At 30.3% G+C, this 14,920-nt stretch overlaps 1 protein-coding gene across 1 annotated transcript; it reads right to left on the bottom strand.

Moving 5' to 3' along the window:
- Window positions 1–2,580: 2,580 nt before the first annotated feature.
- On the bottom strand, window positions 2,581–11,869 carry LOC128159544 (integrin beta-like protein A). The gene is made up of 13 exons (XM_052822653.1): window positions 11,707–11,869; window positions 11,380–11,624; window positions 10,547–10,687; window positions 10,151–10,286; window positions 9,631–9,780; window positions 8,274–8,419; window positions 7,873–8,031; window positions 7,018–7,058; window positions 4,997–5,116; window positions 4,657–4,770; window positions 3,208–3,385; window positions 2,955–3,005; window positions 2,581–2,857 (listed from the first exon to the last, which is right to left on the bottom strand). The coding sequence occupies exons 1-13, from the start codon at window positions 11,821–11,823 to the stop codon at window positions 2,794–2,796; spliced, it is 1,662 nt and encodes a 553-aa protein (XP_052678613.1). The 5' UTR covers window positions 11,824–11,869; the 3' UTR covers window positions 2,581–2,793.
- Between the last annotated feature and the right edge of the window lie 3,051 nt (window positions 11,870–14,920).

The raw sequence follows: 14,920 nt of genomic DNA on the forward strand, positions 1-14,920 counted from the left end.
ACATCCAAATATTTCGGAATATCTCTCAGATATTCAAAACAAAGTCATCTACTAAAAAGTATAATCAAATCCTAATTAATTTATATCAAAATAAACTTGTAGTCAAATTATTAATTTTTAAACAAAACATAGGGGGGGGGGGGGGGTATAAACATTTTCCATTGAAATCGATCTTTAAAAGTGATGACAATATTATTTAACCGTCGATATGTGCATTAAATACTTAATAATCACATGTTCACGTTGTAAATTTTCATTTTAATTCCTATTTGTTTATTAATTTTTGATACGTTACGAAGCAAAATGTTTGTTTTGGAATGTATTTATGTCTTAAGACATATGTTCCCCCGTGAAACAACAAACCATTTGGTATAAATATGCTAATTAACACTATATAAGATCCCTAAAAAGGAATTTTTATTTCATGGGAGGGGGGAGATTGTTTTCTTAAAATCCGTTTTCCATTAGTTTTTATTATGAAATGAGCTATTTTAACCCAAAATGCAAAGTATTCCCTCTTTGTTTGACCAAATCATTTATATTTAATGAAAATATACATGTTTACATTTTTATAAAAAAATAAATTTAATTAAACAGTAATCAGAAAATGACTTTTAGTCAGGCGGCTAGACAATGCTATCGTTCGCAGTCGTTAATAATTAGTTTTCTGTTATAAAGTATAAATATATTGTCTGTAATTTCTTTTCGAGTGGATATATTTCAATTTTTGTACGGTGTTTTTATACTATTTTTCAGTTAAATTATGGATCTTAAAACGAACTTGTAAATATGATTTTCTGAAAATAAAATCTTGATTATTGATCTTTCGAATATAATTTAAATGGTTTGATAATACTTTTCCTCAACTCATTAAGATATCTGTAACTCATTCTTCATAATATAGTAGGTGTGACAAACCATGGAATTGTATTTAGTTATATCTTAGTTGGAGTAACAGTAATAAGGCTTTTTGTAGAAATTAAAGATAATCAATGGTACATGAAAGTTGCAGATCACCGACTACTCCCTCTTATAATAATATGTAAAGCGAATAATTAAACATTTTATTGAAACAAAAACATAAGATTTTAAGGATTCAAATATTTTGTGAATGCTTCAAAATATAACTGAAACTTAACTGTTTCAGTTTTTGGAGGGGAACTCAAGTTAATTCCAAGGATGTAGGCAACCGGAACAAAAATCATATAAGATATTCAATAATACTCTAATTATATTTTTGTCGATATTCAGTTTGTATGAGAATCTTTTTGTTTTATCTTAAGCTTCAAAAAATAAGAAAACTTGACATGAAATAAGAAGCGATGTCGGTGTCTTTTACTGCAGACCACTTGATCTATACGGTTGATTTTAACATTAAAAAGATTGTATATTATATAAAACTTTTAGAAGTTTTGATGTAGACTTGGAGAAAGCAAAGTGTAACTATATATCTTCATTATAGGTTGAATATAGATAAAATGTGTTTAGAAAGTCAGATCAAAATTACTTTAAAAATGTTATCATACATAAATCTTTTTGTTTTATCTTAAGCTTCAAAAAATAAGAAAACTTGACATGAAAAAAGAAGCGATGTCGGTGTCTTTTACTGCAGACCACTTGATCTATACGGTTGATTTTAACATTAAAAAGATTGTATATTATATAAAACTTTTAGAAGTTTTGATGTAGACTTGGAGAAAGCAAAGTGTAACTATATATCTTTATTATAGGTTGAATATAGATAAAATGTGTTTAGAAAGTCAGATCAAAATTACTTTAAAAATGTAATCATACACAAATTAAAAATTAAAACGAAAACAAAATATTTTCAACATTATTACACTCTGTGTTTTAATGCAAATTATTAATGTTAAATAAAAGGCATGACAAACATTTTACTTGTATTTTGAACCTTAGGATATCAACTTAGTTTAGTTTATCTCCGATTTGGAGCACCTATTAAGAGCCCTCTTAAATTACGTCTAGTTCGTAAACATATATAAGCGATGTTTAATAATATTTCTCTTGAATACAATTGTTACTGATTTGTTATCTGACATTGTGAATAAAACGCACATACTTCAATTTGACGGGAGATATTTAACAATGTCCTTCGTATCTTAGTGCATAAAGTTTGATAAGATAGCCATCCGACAATTCCATACAGAATTGAATATAAATCCTGCGATTATTAGTAGGGGGTTAACCACAATTCCCGTGAGATAATTTTGTGTTGGAAAATTTAGATAAACGTAAGATTAAGAGAAGTCTTATCTTTCATTATTCGTCCTGGTCAATATCAAAAAGCAATATTTATTTGACATGTATTATTATTCTGTAAGTTTTGGAGATCAGCATATGGATTGATTACTTTGGTATTGTTAAAATAGCCCTGCGTCTGATCGCTTATTTGCTACCTTTATTTTCAATTATTTGCAATAAAAGATATATTTAATCTCAACATTGGTGTTTGAGTAAATATTTTTTATTCAGCAAAAACATAGCTGCAGTGCGTTTGTGCAGCATGAGAAAACATAAAGGAGTTTATTGTTAAAAAACAGAACAAAACAAAACAAATCAGAACATCGTATTTGCTTTCTAATAAGAACAAGTTTAAACTATGATTGGTCGAGGCGTGTTGTAAGTGTATTTTTTTAATCTTTTTATTGCATACAATGCTTTTCGATCTTACAAAATACATATATATTACAGAAAGGATCGTCTATAGTAAGGATCACTCGATATAGTTAATCAATTGCGCTATTCTTCTTAAAATATGCGAAATACAGTTTTCTAATTATCTTCTGTCAAGTGATGCTGCAGTTTCTTATGAGGTACATGTATCTTTGTTCTGAAACTACAAACAAGTTTCTTAAGGATATATATCTTCAGTATGTTATAAGAAGCAACATGAACCAGAGAGAGAGAGAGAGGTTCAATATAAAAATGTTTACACAGGTTTTGGCTGACTGTCTGGTTTACGAATGTCCTGAAAATTTGCCAGCCTAGAGTAAGTAAAAAATAATAAATTAACAAATATGAATGGATTCTAATATGATATGAATATGAACCATTTTAGAAAAAAACAATAGTTTTGTTTAAACTTGCAACTTCAAAACTATGATCAATATTTGTTTTTATTAGCAATGTCACTGTTTTCATTATATAATGATAAATACTAGTTGAAGAAATATAAGCTTTATTGACCATGAATGATCAACGTCTTTATATCGTCTGCTTTTTGCCAGGAAGAAAAGTAAAGTCAAAACCCCTGCTATCAACATTAACATCATCAAAATGGCCATCAGTGAACAAGAGTACTGGTTTATGAGGTCTTGGCAATCGAACAGTGAGGAGCACGGATGGTCGGTGAATTCATCAATTTCTGTAAAAGAGGTATACAGTCACATTAAAGATAGTGAGTTTGATTGTAAAAGAGTTAAAATCATTACCAATTTTATGACGCGGTATAATACATGTAATCTAGCCTTACATATATGCTAATATGTACATTGAATGATAGTTAAGCATAATAAAGCATGAAACAATTACAGTGGAGCCTTAGTTAAACACGGATACTATTGGTGCCAAGTTCAATCGTCCGAATAAGTGAAGCGTCCGGATATCTTAAATGTGTTGATTGTTGTCATTAATTACAATGTATTTTATTTTATGTTAATACTGTAAACGGTGTCTATACCTTTCATACTAAATAGCAACACATAAAAGTTGTCCCTTGACAGTTTTTAATGCAAAGAACCCCGCTTTATATTCTTATTTTTACAGGAAATATTAAATGGACTATAATAATAACGGAATATGAATTAATTGTGTGATATGTGCTCATTACGTTTTGTATTTTAATTATCTATTTATGGACGCACCAATTTCCACAATAATTGATCATTTAGCTTTAAAAATTATTTATTTTATTCTTTAAAAAGTTTCGACTTCATTGATAAAATTGATATTTACTAACTGGAAAATTGTAAGATACACAAATGCCTTAATGATAAGTTGACATGCTTTATTTTGTTTTTTCTATACTTCCAGTTTTGACTTTATCCATCAAGGCATTCATGAAACAATTCGTTTTAAAATAACTTTTAAATATGGCAGAACCACAAAGCTGTTTAAAACTTTCCAGTTTTTTTTTTATAGTAAGCACATTCTTTCTTTAAAATAAAAGGATGTTGAAAAAGCGATGTCACTTGACAGGTGCACAGGTTACATTTATATGAAATCAAAACCAATTGCAGTCTAGCATGACTAATCTTATCTGGCCAGCACTGTTAGTAATTTAAAAGTGATTTGGGAAGTCAGAGTGCTTATACAAGATACATGTACACATGGGGGTCTAGCGGGTAATAAAAGTTATGGAACTCAAATGAAAGGCATTATCTTTCTATAGTAATAAGCGGTTAAATGAAGCAAAATTTATAGTTAAACTGTGCTTTGTGAAAAAACAGACCGTCCGGATCCGGAACGCGGGATTTCGGATAAAAAAGACAAAATAACGTATAAAAAATCGGTTCCCCAAAAAATTGTCCGTAAACTAAAGCGTGTGGATATATGGTGTCCGGATATCGGAAGTACAATTTTTTTCACATTTACTTGTACTTAATTCATAAATACAATAAATAAATACATATTTACCTATCTGACATTGATATCCACTGTATCCTGCCACACAAGTACATTCGTAATGATTGACATGATCATTACACATCCCTTGATTCTGACAGGGGCTACTGGCACACTCGTCAATGTCTATCAGTTACATGTAAAGCATACAACATGTTAATGGCATAAGTCAATGTCAATTAATCACTATCGTGTATAAACTTTTTAAAATGTATGTAACATAAAACTTGACATTAACATACGTCTTTAATTTTAAACGATTGTGTTTGTACCTTGATTTTTTGTACACTTTACGTATACATGTATTAGGTTAAAATAACGAACTATCATTTTTTAACGAGATCATTCTCACCTTTATCACAAACATTTCCAGTGTACCCAGGTAGACAGTTGCACACATAGTTCTGTGTTATTTTTTGTCTAACACATGTTCCACCATTTTTACACGGAGAGCTGTTGCATGGACTAATATCTGAATAGGAATTTCGGTAACCTCTATTTTACATTTTTGATCAAAATGAACTAAAATATTTTAATACTTTTTATAATTACGAACTTGATAACGAACTATCATTTCTTAACGAAATCATTTTCACCTTTATCACAAACAATTCCAGTGTATCCAGGTAGACAGTTGCACACATTGTTCTGTGTTATTTTTTTGTCTTACACATGTTCCCCCATTCTTACACAAAGAGCTGTTGCGTGGACTAATATCTGCTATTTTGGTAACCTCTATTGTACATTTTTGATCACAATGAACTTAAATATGTTGGTACTTTATTCTGTAAATTGAATTAGAATTATTTGCACAAAGAAATAAACAAACTAGATACGATCTCGTTACGAGTAACAAATAGGTCGTAAATTCTTTTATGCCTGTAGGTAATAAATGAGTTAGGAAATATTTGTTTTTAATCAGATTTTGTTGCGATCTTTACTTTTGTAATGAATAACAAAATCTATATCGTTTTTAAGTTATTTGTAAAAGAGTTCACGGATCTTTTAGCCACTAGTATAACGAGCTAGTCCCCTTTTCTTGATTTCGTTGAAAAATAATTGATACTCTACCACTTCTGTTATATATTTTCCACAAAATATCAACTAATAAAACGATACATGTAAGAAAATCTTTATTCAAATTTGTACTGATTTTCGTGTCTAGGCGAGCTCCAAGAAAGATGACACTAGCGTAAAACAACAAAATAGTACACAATTTCAAACTATAGTCTACCTAACCTGAAATTTCATAGTCTTATTGCTCACAGTCTGAAATAAGCTCTGCACAAAATAGGTTGCCAAAAATACAAAATTGGTCGTAAATCGGGACTGGAAATGAGAACACAAAATGTTTTAAAACGTGTATTAAATTAACATCAAGTCCAATAATCTGTAAATTAAAAATGGTTGAAATCAGTCGATTAGTATCTGGGAAATCGAGTGCACAAAATTTGGAAAAAAAGAAGAAACAGTACAAAAACAACTAGATATGATCTCGGTACGAGTAACGAGTAGATCTTCCGTTCGATTATTTGAAAGATACGATGAAATGTCGATAAAACTTTTGACCCCCCCCCCCCCCTCCATTTCAAGACAAAGTATAGGATTTCCAAAATATTTAACAATGCTCAACAAAATTATTTTTGATCAAAGTTTTAAAGTTTTCAGTCCTCTGAAAATCCCTAAATACGTCATACATGGGTATGGCAATGACTTTTCAAACAGATATTGCTATGATCAACAACTTTGCTAACATAATGCATCAAAAATATTTATCGTTTTTTAGTTATTTGGAATAGTCTATTGAACTCTAATCAAAAGGACCAGCCACTTTTTCGTTATTACGTTGAAAAAAAATTAATTGATACGTTACCACTTTCGATAAACGTCTCTTAAAAAAATCAACGGATAAAAAGTTACAGATCAAAACATACGACATTTTCGTGCCAAGATGAACTCCAATAAAGGGAGACACTGGTGTAAAACAACTAAATAGTACACAATTCTAAAGTCTACCTTTCCTGAAAATTTCATAGTTATCTCTCTCTAATAGTTTTTAAGTTCATCTCTGCACAAAAATAGGTTGTAAAAAATTACAAAATCAGCCGTAATTCAAAAGTGGAAGTGACAACAGGAATAAATAAAAAATGTCTTCAGTTTTCATCAAGTCCAAACATATGTAAAAATTATTAAAATCGGTCGAATAGTTTTTGAGAAATCGTGAGCACAAAATTTGGAACAAAAATTAAGAAGAAACAATACGAAAACAGTAAGATCGTCCGTTGGAAAAGGAAGACCTTAACTAGCTAAATATTACTTCTAAAATACACTTAAATATATAATATGTATAACTGATAAATTCTGGTAACTTACCCTTGACAACTATTGTAATGCATCTTGACTCGCTCGTTTTTCTGTGAAATAAATTTCGTCATTTATTTTGAATTTTAAAAAAATAAGCAAATCTATAGTCGGACAGATTGAAATAAGTTTGTGAACTTATTTCAATAATGCTCGAAAAGTATAACTTTTTTCATTTTTTAACTTTTTTTTGGTCAAAGCATGCTGAAATTTCAAATCTTTCTATATATCAGGTAAAATATTTGCAAGTTTTGTCAAGTGTAGTGATATATATGTTTTATTTATGCTCCGTATAGCTATATAAAGTTGAAATTCTATAATTCACTGTATATTTTTCGATAGATAAATTTAATGTTGAAAAAATATCCAGTCGTTGTTCTGAACAATAAGAAATTGCGATCATTTAATTTGTTTGCTTTTGACCTCTATATATGGAAACATGGATTATAGTAGTGTCTGCATAAAAGCCCCTCTCATCAATTGATCAGCAAATTGCGGATAAACTATGTTCAAATCTCATCTAAAAATGAACGAAATGTAAAGAACCGAACTTTTCGAGTGATGTTTTAAAATATGTTAATTTCTAAAAATTGACAAAAAAACCCTCCAAAATACTATGATATCATGCATTCATTAAGATGAGGTATTCAATAAATTTTCAATTTTATCTTTAAATTTTTACTGAAGTGATAAAAGTGAGTCGCTTCAGAGTTTATACTATTTTATATTGAATGCAAGTTGTCAGGATAACAAATATACAAATTCTTCATCAATACCTTACATGTGTAACACATCCAATGTGTAACACATCCAATAATTAAATCAAACCAATTTAACAGCAAAAATTAATGAAGAAATCACATTTACCCAGCATTATCCTTTGCAATGGCATAGACAAGATGGAACCCTACTTGGTTTTGTTGTGGTATCCACGATGAATGGACAAATGAATAATTAATGTACAAGTTAGACTGAACTGGTGTGTAGTCCATTCCTGCTGGGACAGTCAAGTCAATATTTGATATTCTAAAATAAATCACGTTCTTTGCAAATGCAATTTTATTAAGGAATTTCATGTAAAAACCGGATAAAATTGTTAAAAATTTCACAGAATTGGAGATTGTTTTAGATATGCAAAAGCCTAATTGATTTAATTTAATAGGCAAACATCCTTTTAATGCTCATGATTGAATTAAATTCAAGTAAATGTGGGTTATTGCCATTTTCTTCAATTAACGTAAGTATCTTTAAAGACACTTTGCAGTTACCCTCTGTTTGAAGATGCAAAGAAGGATATGTTTACATCTTTCAAAATATCTGTGTGAAGTATGGTTCCTTCTACCAGAGTGGGTCTTACGAACCGTGGTTTATCCGTACAGTTGACAGCAGGTAGAACTGGTGTCTCCACAATGAACTAAAACCGTGCATACCATTTATTTAAAGATAAGAATCATTTTTATCGTCAATATAAACCAATTGTCTTAAGGTGTAATATCCCTCTGCTATTAATTTTGCCATATATTTTTTTTAAAAATTCATATTGATTTTCATCAAAGTCAATATCAATCGATTCATATGAAACAAAGTTTAAGTGATGAAGCGCTGCTAGATTTTTCAAAAATTGATAATATGTCAAATCATGCTATGAAGAAAACTAGACATAGTGATTAGAAAAAGCAAAATTTTACCATCGCAGCATAAAATTAAAAATCTACAATGTATATGAAAATAATATATAGTTATATACATTTTCAATTCATATTTCAAAACATATTGAAGCGCTGCATTTTAGTTCACAATAGCACTTTGTTGTATAGGTTTGTAACAAAAATTGCTCTAATCAGCAAGAGTTGGTATGATATCAATAAAGGGATATATTGTCTTGAATCAAATGAGATATTAGGTGGGGTTTTTTTTCAATTTGTTTTCCCATATCTGCCCCCGCATAATAGAAAAGCCTTAATCAATTTTAAATATTTGAAATGCTATAAGTTTTAAACTATGATAACTAAGTCTAGAATTTGTAATTTGGTTGGCCACATTTTTCCCAATTATAATTCATTCAGCTCTGTGAACGAGCTTTAGATAGAGAAATAAAAATATTCCATCAAAATATTCTCTGGCCTTAAACATCAAACATGTACTGTACATGTACTGAACAAGTACATAAAATTTAGTTATATTTAAAAAAAAGAAGAAGAATTAATCCATCGGGGGTGGGGGGGGGAGGAGGAATAGTCATGTGGATATTGCCTCATAAATACTTTATTATTATGATACTTTTCTTGTAATATTTTGTAAAAGTTTTCTTTACTTTTTTGCCCCCTGCTTCAAAAGAGCCCTGGAGTTCAATTCGTTCCGTTCAAATTTTCTTTTTCTATATTTGAATTTAAATAAGTGTATCGCCTTCCAACATTAATTGGGACCCAGCACCACCTCCCTTGTTGTTACATGCCTCAATAATTGTGTGTTAACCGAAACATTGTGATATTATTTTCTACAGAAGTTATCTCTCTTATCAGAGGGACATTCCACCTTAAATTTCAAAATTCATAGAAAAGAGGGTATATCAAAAATATTATAGATAAAGAATGTTAAATAGCGATACATGATCAATCGTCTCACTTGTAATGTTATTGTTGATAAAGGACTAGTTGTTAAATGAATACTGCCATCAATAGAAATATTAGACTTCGGATAATCCTCAACTGTTACTGCAACTGCAAAAGTTCCGTTCGATGTGTGGTTGGCCATGAACCTTATCGTACAATTGTCCTGAAATTTAAGATACAAGCTATTAAAAAAAAATGATTTCTTGTAGATGAGGCAACATATCATGTCGATATATATATATCATCTAAAACTGTATAAAATGGCAATTATTTCTCATTTACATGTTTGCATATACTCGAATACAATTTGCGTATTTGTTTGCGTATACAATTTAAATATACTTGGTTGGAATTGACAATCTAAAACAGTTTTGAAATTCATCTAAATATTTTTTTTATCACGCACCCGATTTTCAAAATCAACTAACTACGCCTTAATCCGGTCGTTGAGATGGTCCTTATCTTAATGATGTTAATCATAGTAATATTAGTAACAAAATGATAAATAAAACTCTTTTGAAATGAAAACTTACATAATCAATAGTGGCATATGGTAAGCCCTCACACATCGACATACACTCGGTTCCATTGGCCCAGCGGCATCTAACTTCATCACCGTCAGGATCCACAACAGGAATACTGATTTCATTGTAACATCCATACTGAGCGCTGAGTACAGAAACTAGATGAGTTAGACTATTCTCATATAGTAGAAATATAAGTTCTCGAGAAGGTTATACCATGTGTATAAGTTATCTATTCAGCATTAGATGAATTTAATGTTTTTGATATGTATTTAATTCTTTTCAAGGAATGGTATATTAATAAAATCATAGTTCCATTATTCAGTTATATATTTTTTATAGACCGGTTCCATGGAAATACATGTATGAAGACAATATACTTTAAAAAGAAGAAGAAATCATTACACATAGATAGGCTTTCCAGTCGTGATGGGACTTATATTAGGTTTATTTGTGTCATTTCTTGTTGAAAGATTAACAACAGTGCCAATAGACCATTTCCCTGGCGAACCATAGCTCATATTCATCCAGTCTCTTCCCGTTAATCTAATGAATGCAAAATGGAAAATATTTGATAATGACGTCAAAATTGCTTACAAATCGTTTATGTATGTTTGGCATGAAACAAAAAATATTCACACATAACTGGAACTATTTCACTTTTAACTGCATTGATATAACCTCAAATACTATGAGATTTTTAAATTTACATATAGAAGCTACATGCAACTGAACGAGGCCAATGCACGATATTCATTTTAGACAAATGACCTTGGGATTCTAATAGTGATATAAAATATCATTTAGTTGTCTGTCAAAAACATTAGGGTTTGTACAAAAATACTTAAAACAAAGAAAGAACTAGGAAACGGCTGCTGTATCGGTAGCGGGGGCCAAATAAAAAAAAACGTTGGGGAAAATACCTTTTCGAAGTCGTGTTCTTACAAATTTATTCTTACAAACATAATAGCTCTTCAGCCAAATACACTTTGCGCAAAGTTTCGTACTAAGTTTAACAAAAGGTAATATAAAAGTTAAGATTTCAAATAAAACAACGACAATTTCTACAATTTTTACAAAGGCATGCAATGTCTAATCAAACGAGACAAGAAATACAGTTAAAATCTTCTCTGATCTATCATTGCGTATCAATGGACTAGGTATAAAACATCACATTTTTAGGTAATGAACCAGCCGAATGATTCTGTAATGGATTTAAAAAATTAAAATTTACCTACTCAACTGTGTATGGGCCAATTCCTGGAAAAGTATATGTGAATGTGTTCTCTCCTTGCTCCCAGTTCTCAGACTCACTAGCTCCTGTACATATATAACTGGTGTTGGCGATATTTCGGGGTGTAGAACATCCATCTGTACATTTCCAATTATAAGGAATTAACTCGTCGATAAATTGGCCAATTCTCTCAGCAGTACATCCCGGACCTCTGTTATATGCCCATCCAAGCTTGAATGAAAACCCAACCTACAGAAATCAGTTTGAAAAAAAGTCATTTGATTCTGGCTCTCGATAACGCTCTCAAATCAATGAAATTATAATAAATAACCTCTGTTCCATTGCCAATAGGTTTCCAACTAATTGTTCCTCCTCTAAAGTGAGTAGCACCAATTCCATGATGGAGAGAAAAAATAACATAAAATACCTGTATAACAGTCAAATGCATCACTACAAAAAATTCTCTCTATGGGGCAATAGACATATTCTTGTCTTCTTATTTTGAGAGCTAACGTAAACTTAAAACTATCTTATCAAGAAGCACTGTATTATATCTAAATATTTGCATGTAAAATATTAATGCGCGCTTTTAGTAACTTTGATAGTCATGTGACTTTACTATCCTTAATTTATCCTTAATTATCCTTAAGGTAATTATAAGTAATTCAAAACGTAATTGCATGCATGGTGTTTTCTTGACGATGTTGATTCTCAAACGTTTTCATCAACATTAACTTTCTTTTAACTTGATTTCCACTCGTTGCTTTGAAACAAGTTCCGCTCTAATTATAATTATTACCAAATACAACAAAGAAAATCAAATTTATTTTTCTTGAACAGTTTGATTTATGAATGACAGTTATTATCAGTTTTCTGTAATAAAGTGTAATATATATTGCCTGGCATTCATTTTCGACCTGTTTCCATTGCTGTACCATGCTTTTACTTAAATTATTTTTCAGTTAAATAATGGATCTTGAGATGCCCTTTACAATAATATTTAAATCAGGAAATAGGATATTTGATATTTAGAAAATAGTTTAAATGGTTTAATAATAATTTTCCTCCAATTGTTAAGATATCTGTAACTCATTCTCGTAATTTGGTAGGTTTCACAAACTATGGAATTGTTTTTAGTTATATCTTAGTCGGAATAAGAATAAGAAGGATTTTTGTAGAAAGTAATGATAAAAAATGGTATATGATAGGTGCATATTACAGACAAACCCCTCTAATAATAATCTGTACAGTTGATTTTTGGATTGTCGATATTTCAAGAAAGTATACTTAGAGTTAAAAATGACAATAACAAATTTTCGACCGGTCGCATCTGCCGTGTGCTCATTGTCAAGATCATGAACAACGGAAGATACCGTAGTTAGTCCGATGTAGTAATAATGCTCTAACAAGTATAGCAAATAATGTAACATTTTATTGAAAACATAAACATTGAGTATTAAGGTTTCAAATACTTTTGTTTACTTAGAAATATAAGTGAAATCAAATTGTTTTAGTTTGTTGAGGGGGGACTCAAGTAAATACCAAGGATGTAAACAACCGAAACAGGTATCATATAAAACATTGAATAATCATACTGTAATTTTTTTGTTTGGATATTCTGTATGTGTACGAATCATTTTGAATTTTTTCATGTTAAGCTTCACTAAGAAAACTTGACATAAACTATGAGGCGATGTCTAAAACAAAAACAAAACATGTTCTACATTTTAACTCCCTGTGTGCAAATATTTCATGTTAGATAAAAGGGATGACAAACATTTTATTTGTATTTTGAGCCTTAGGATATCAACTTAGTTTAGTCTATCTCGGGTTTGAAGCACCTATTGAAAACCCCCTTAAAATACTCCTAGTTCATAAATATACCTAAGCAATATTTCAATACTATTCTTCTTGAATATAATTGTTACTGATTTGTTATCTGAGATTGGAAATAAGACATACTTCAATTTGACGAGATATATTCAACAATATCCTTCGTATCTTAATGTATAAAGTTCGATAAGATAGCTTATCTTAACCCATCCGACAATTCCATACAGAATAGGAATATGAATTTTGCTTTATTAGAAGTTGGTTAACCACAAATCCTGTGAGACAATTTTTTGCAGGACAGTTTATATTAAAGTTAGACGAAAAGAGGTCTCATCTTTCATTATTCGTTACCGTCAACATAAAAAACAATATTAGTTTGACATGTTTTATTCTGTAAGTTTAGGGGATCAGCATATTGATAGGTCATTTTGGTATTGTGAAAATAGTCTGTATTTCTGATCGCCTATTTACTATAGTTATTTTCTATCATCAGCAATAAATGACATATTTAATCTCAACATGGGTATTTGAGTCATTATTTTATACTTAACAACTTAACAAGCAAAAAAGAAAAAAAATTATGAAAGTTTATACCCCAAAATATCTTCAGCAAGAGCACACAAAATATGGGACCCAATTTGGTTCGGTTGTGGCGTCCACATCGATCTGACGAACATTGTTTTATTACGTGAAGGGTTAACTTGATGAGGTGTATACGTCATACTTGCTGGTGTTGTCAGGCCAATTCCCGTGATGCTATACATGGTCAAGTAAGCAATGATATTACAGAAATAAAATATCACACAAAAAAAAAAATTCAAAATGTCAAAATATCAAAGATGTTGTAAACCTAAAATCAAGACAATGAATGACTTAACTATATATTTGAAACTTTCAAGTTATCAATGATAATGTAATTGGGACAAAAAAACAACATAAATTATTAACATCACTTTTGCCAAAAACGTAAAATGATACGTTCAATGCTTTAAGGATATCTACATGGACGGTGAATCCTTGTTAGCTAAAGTAGGGCTAACGAAAACATGTTTGTCGTTACAGTTTACTGTTAGTGGAGGTGTCTTAACAAGAAACTGTAAAGTAGATAATGAAGACAGAAATGTTAACAATCAATGGATACATTTCTTATTGTGTCCCTCTATGGGTAGAGGGAAACTTTAAATAAAAGATTAAAAAAGAACTCTTTGACGTTGATTTTTTAAAAAACCATTTTCAATGCTTTATTGATTGCTCGATGCATTTTAACTTTTATTTAATGAAATCTGAATTTAAAATGTATTAGCCTAATGTACAGCAAAACTCGGTTATAACGAAGTCACTGGGACCTAAGAAATTACTTCGTTATATCCGTAATTCGTTATAACCGTATAAAAAATTCATGAAATTTACATAGCTGGGGATCCAAGATGACTTCGCTATATCCGTAAATTCGCAATATTCGTGTTCGTACTAAACGAGTTTTACTGTATTACCCCAAAGTCTAAGATAGAACGTCATCGATAATGATAACATTCACTGTATAAGATTTAAGGTTGACCTAATTTACCTGTAAGGTTACAGTTGAGAGAGGACTGGCGGTAGAGTATACATGACCCCTGATAGATATATTAGATTTTGGAATATCCTCTACTGTTACCGCAACAGCAAACTTTCCGTTGGATGTGTGCGTGGCTGAAAATCTTATTGTGTAC

This window comes from Crassostrea angulata, chromosome 8, assembly GCF_025612915.1.
Source record: "Crassostrea angulata isolate pt1a10 chromosome 8, ASM2561291v2, whole genome shotgun sequence".
Lineage (NCBI taxonomy): Eukaryota > Metazoa > Mollusca > Bivalvia > Ostreida > Ostreidae > Magallana > Magallana angulata.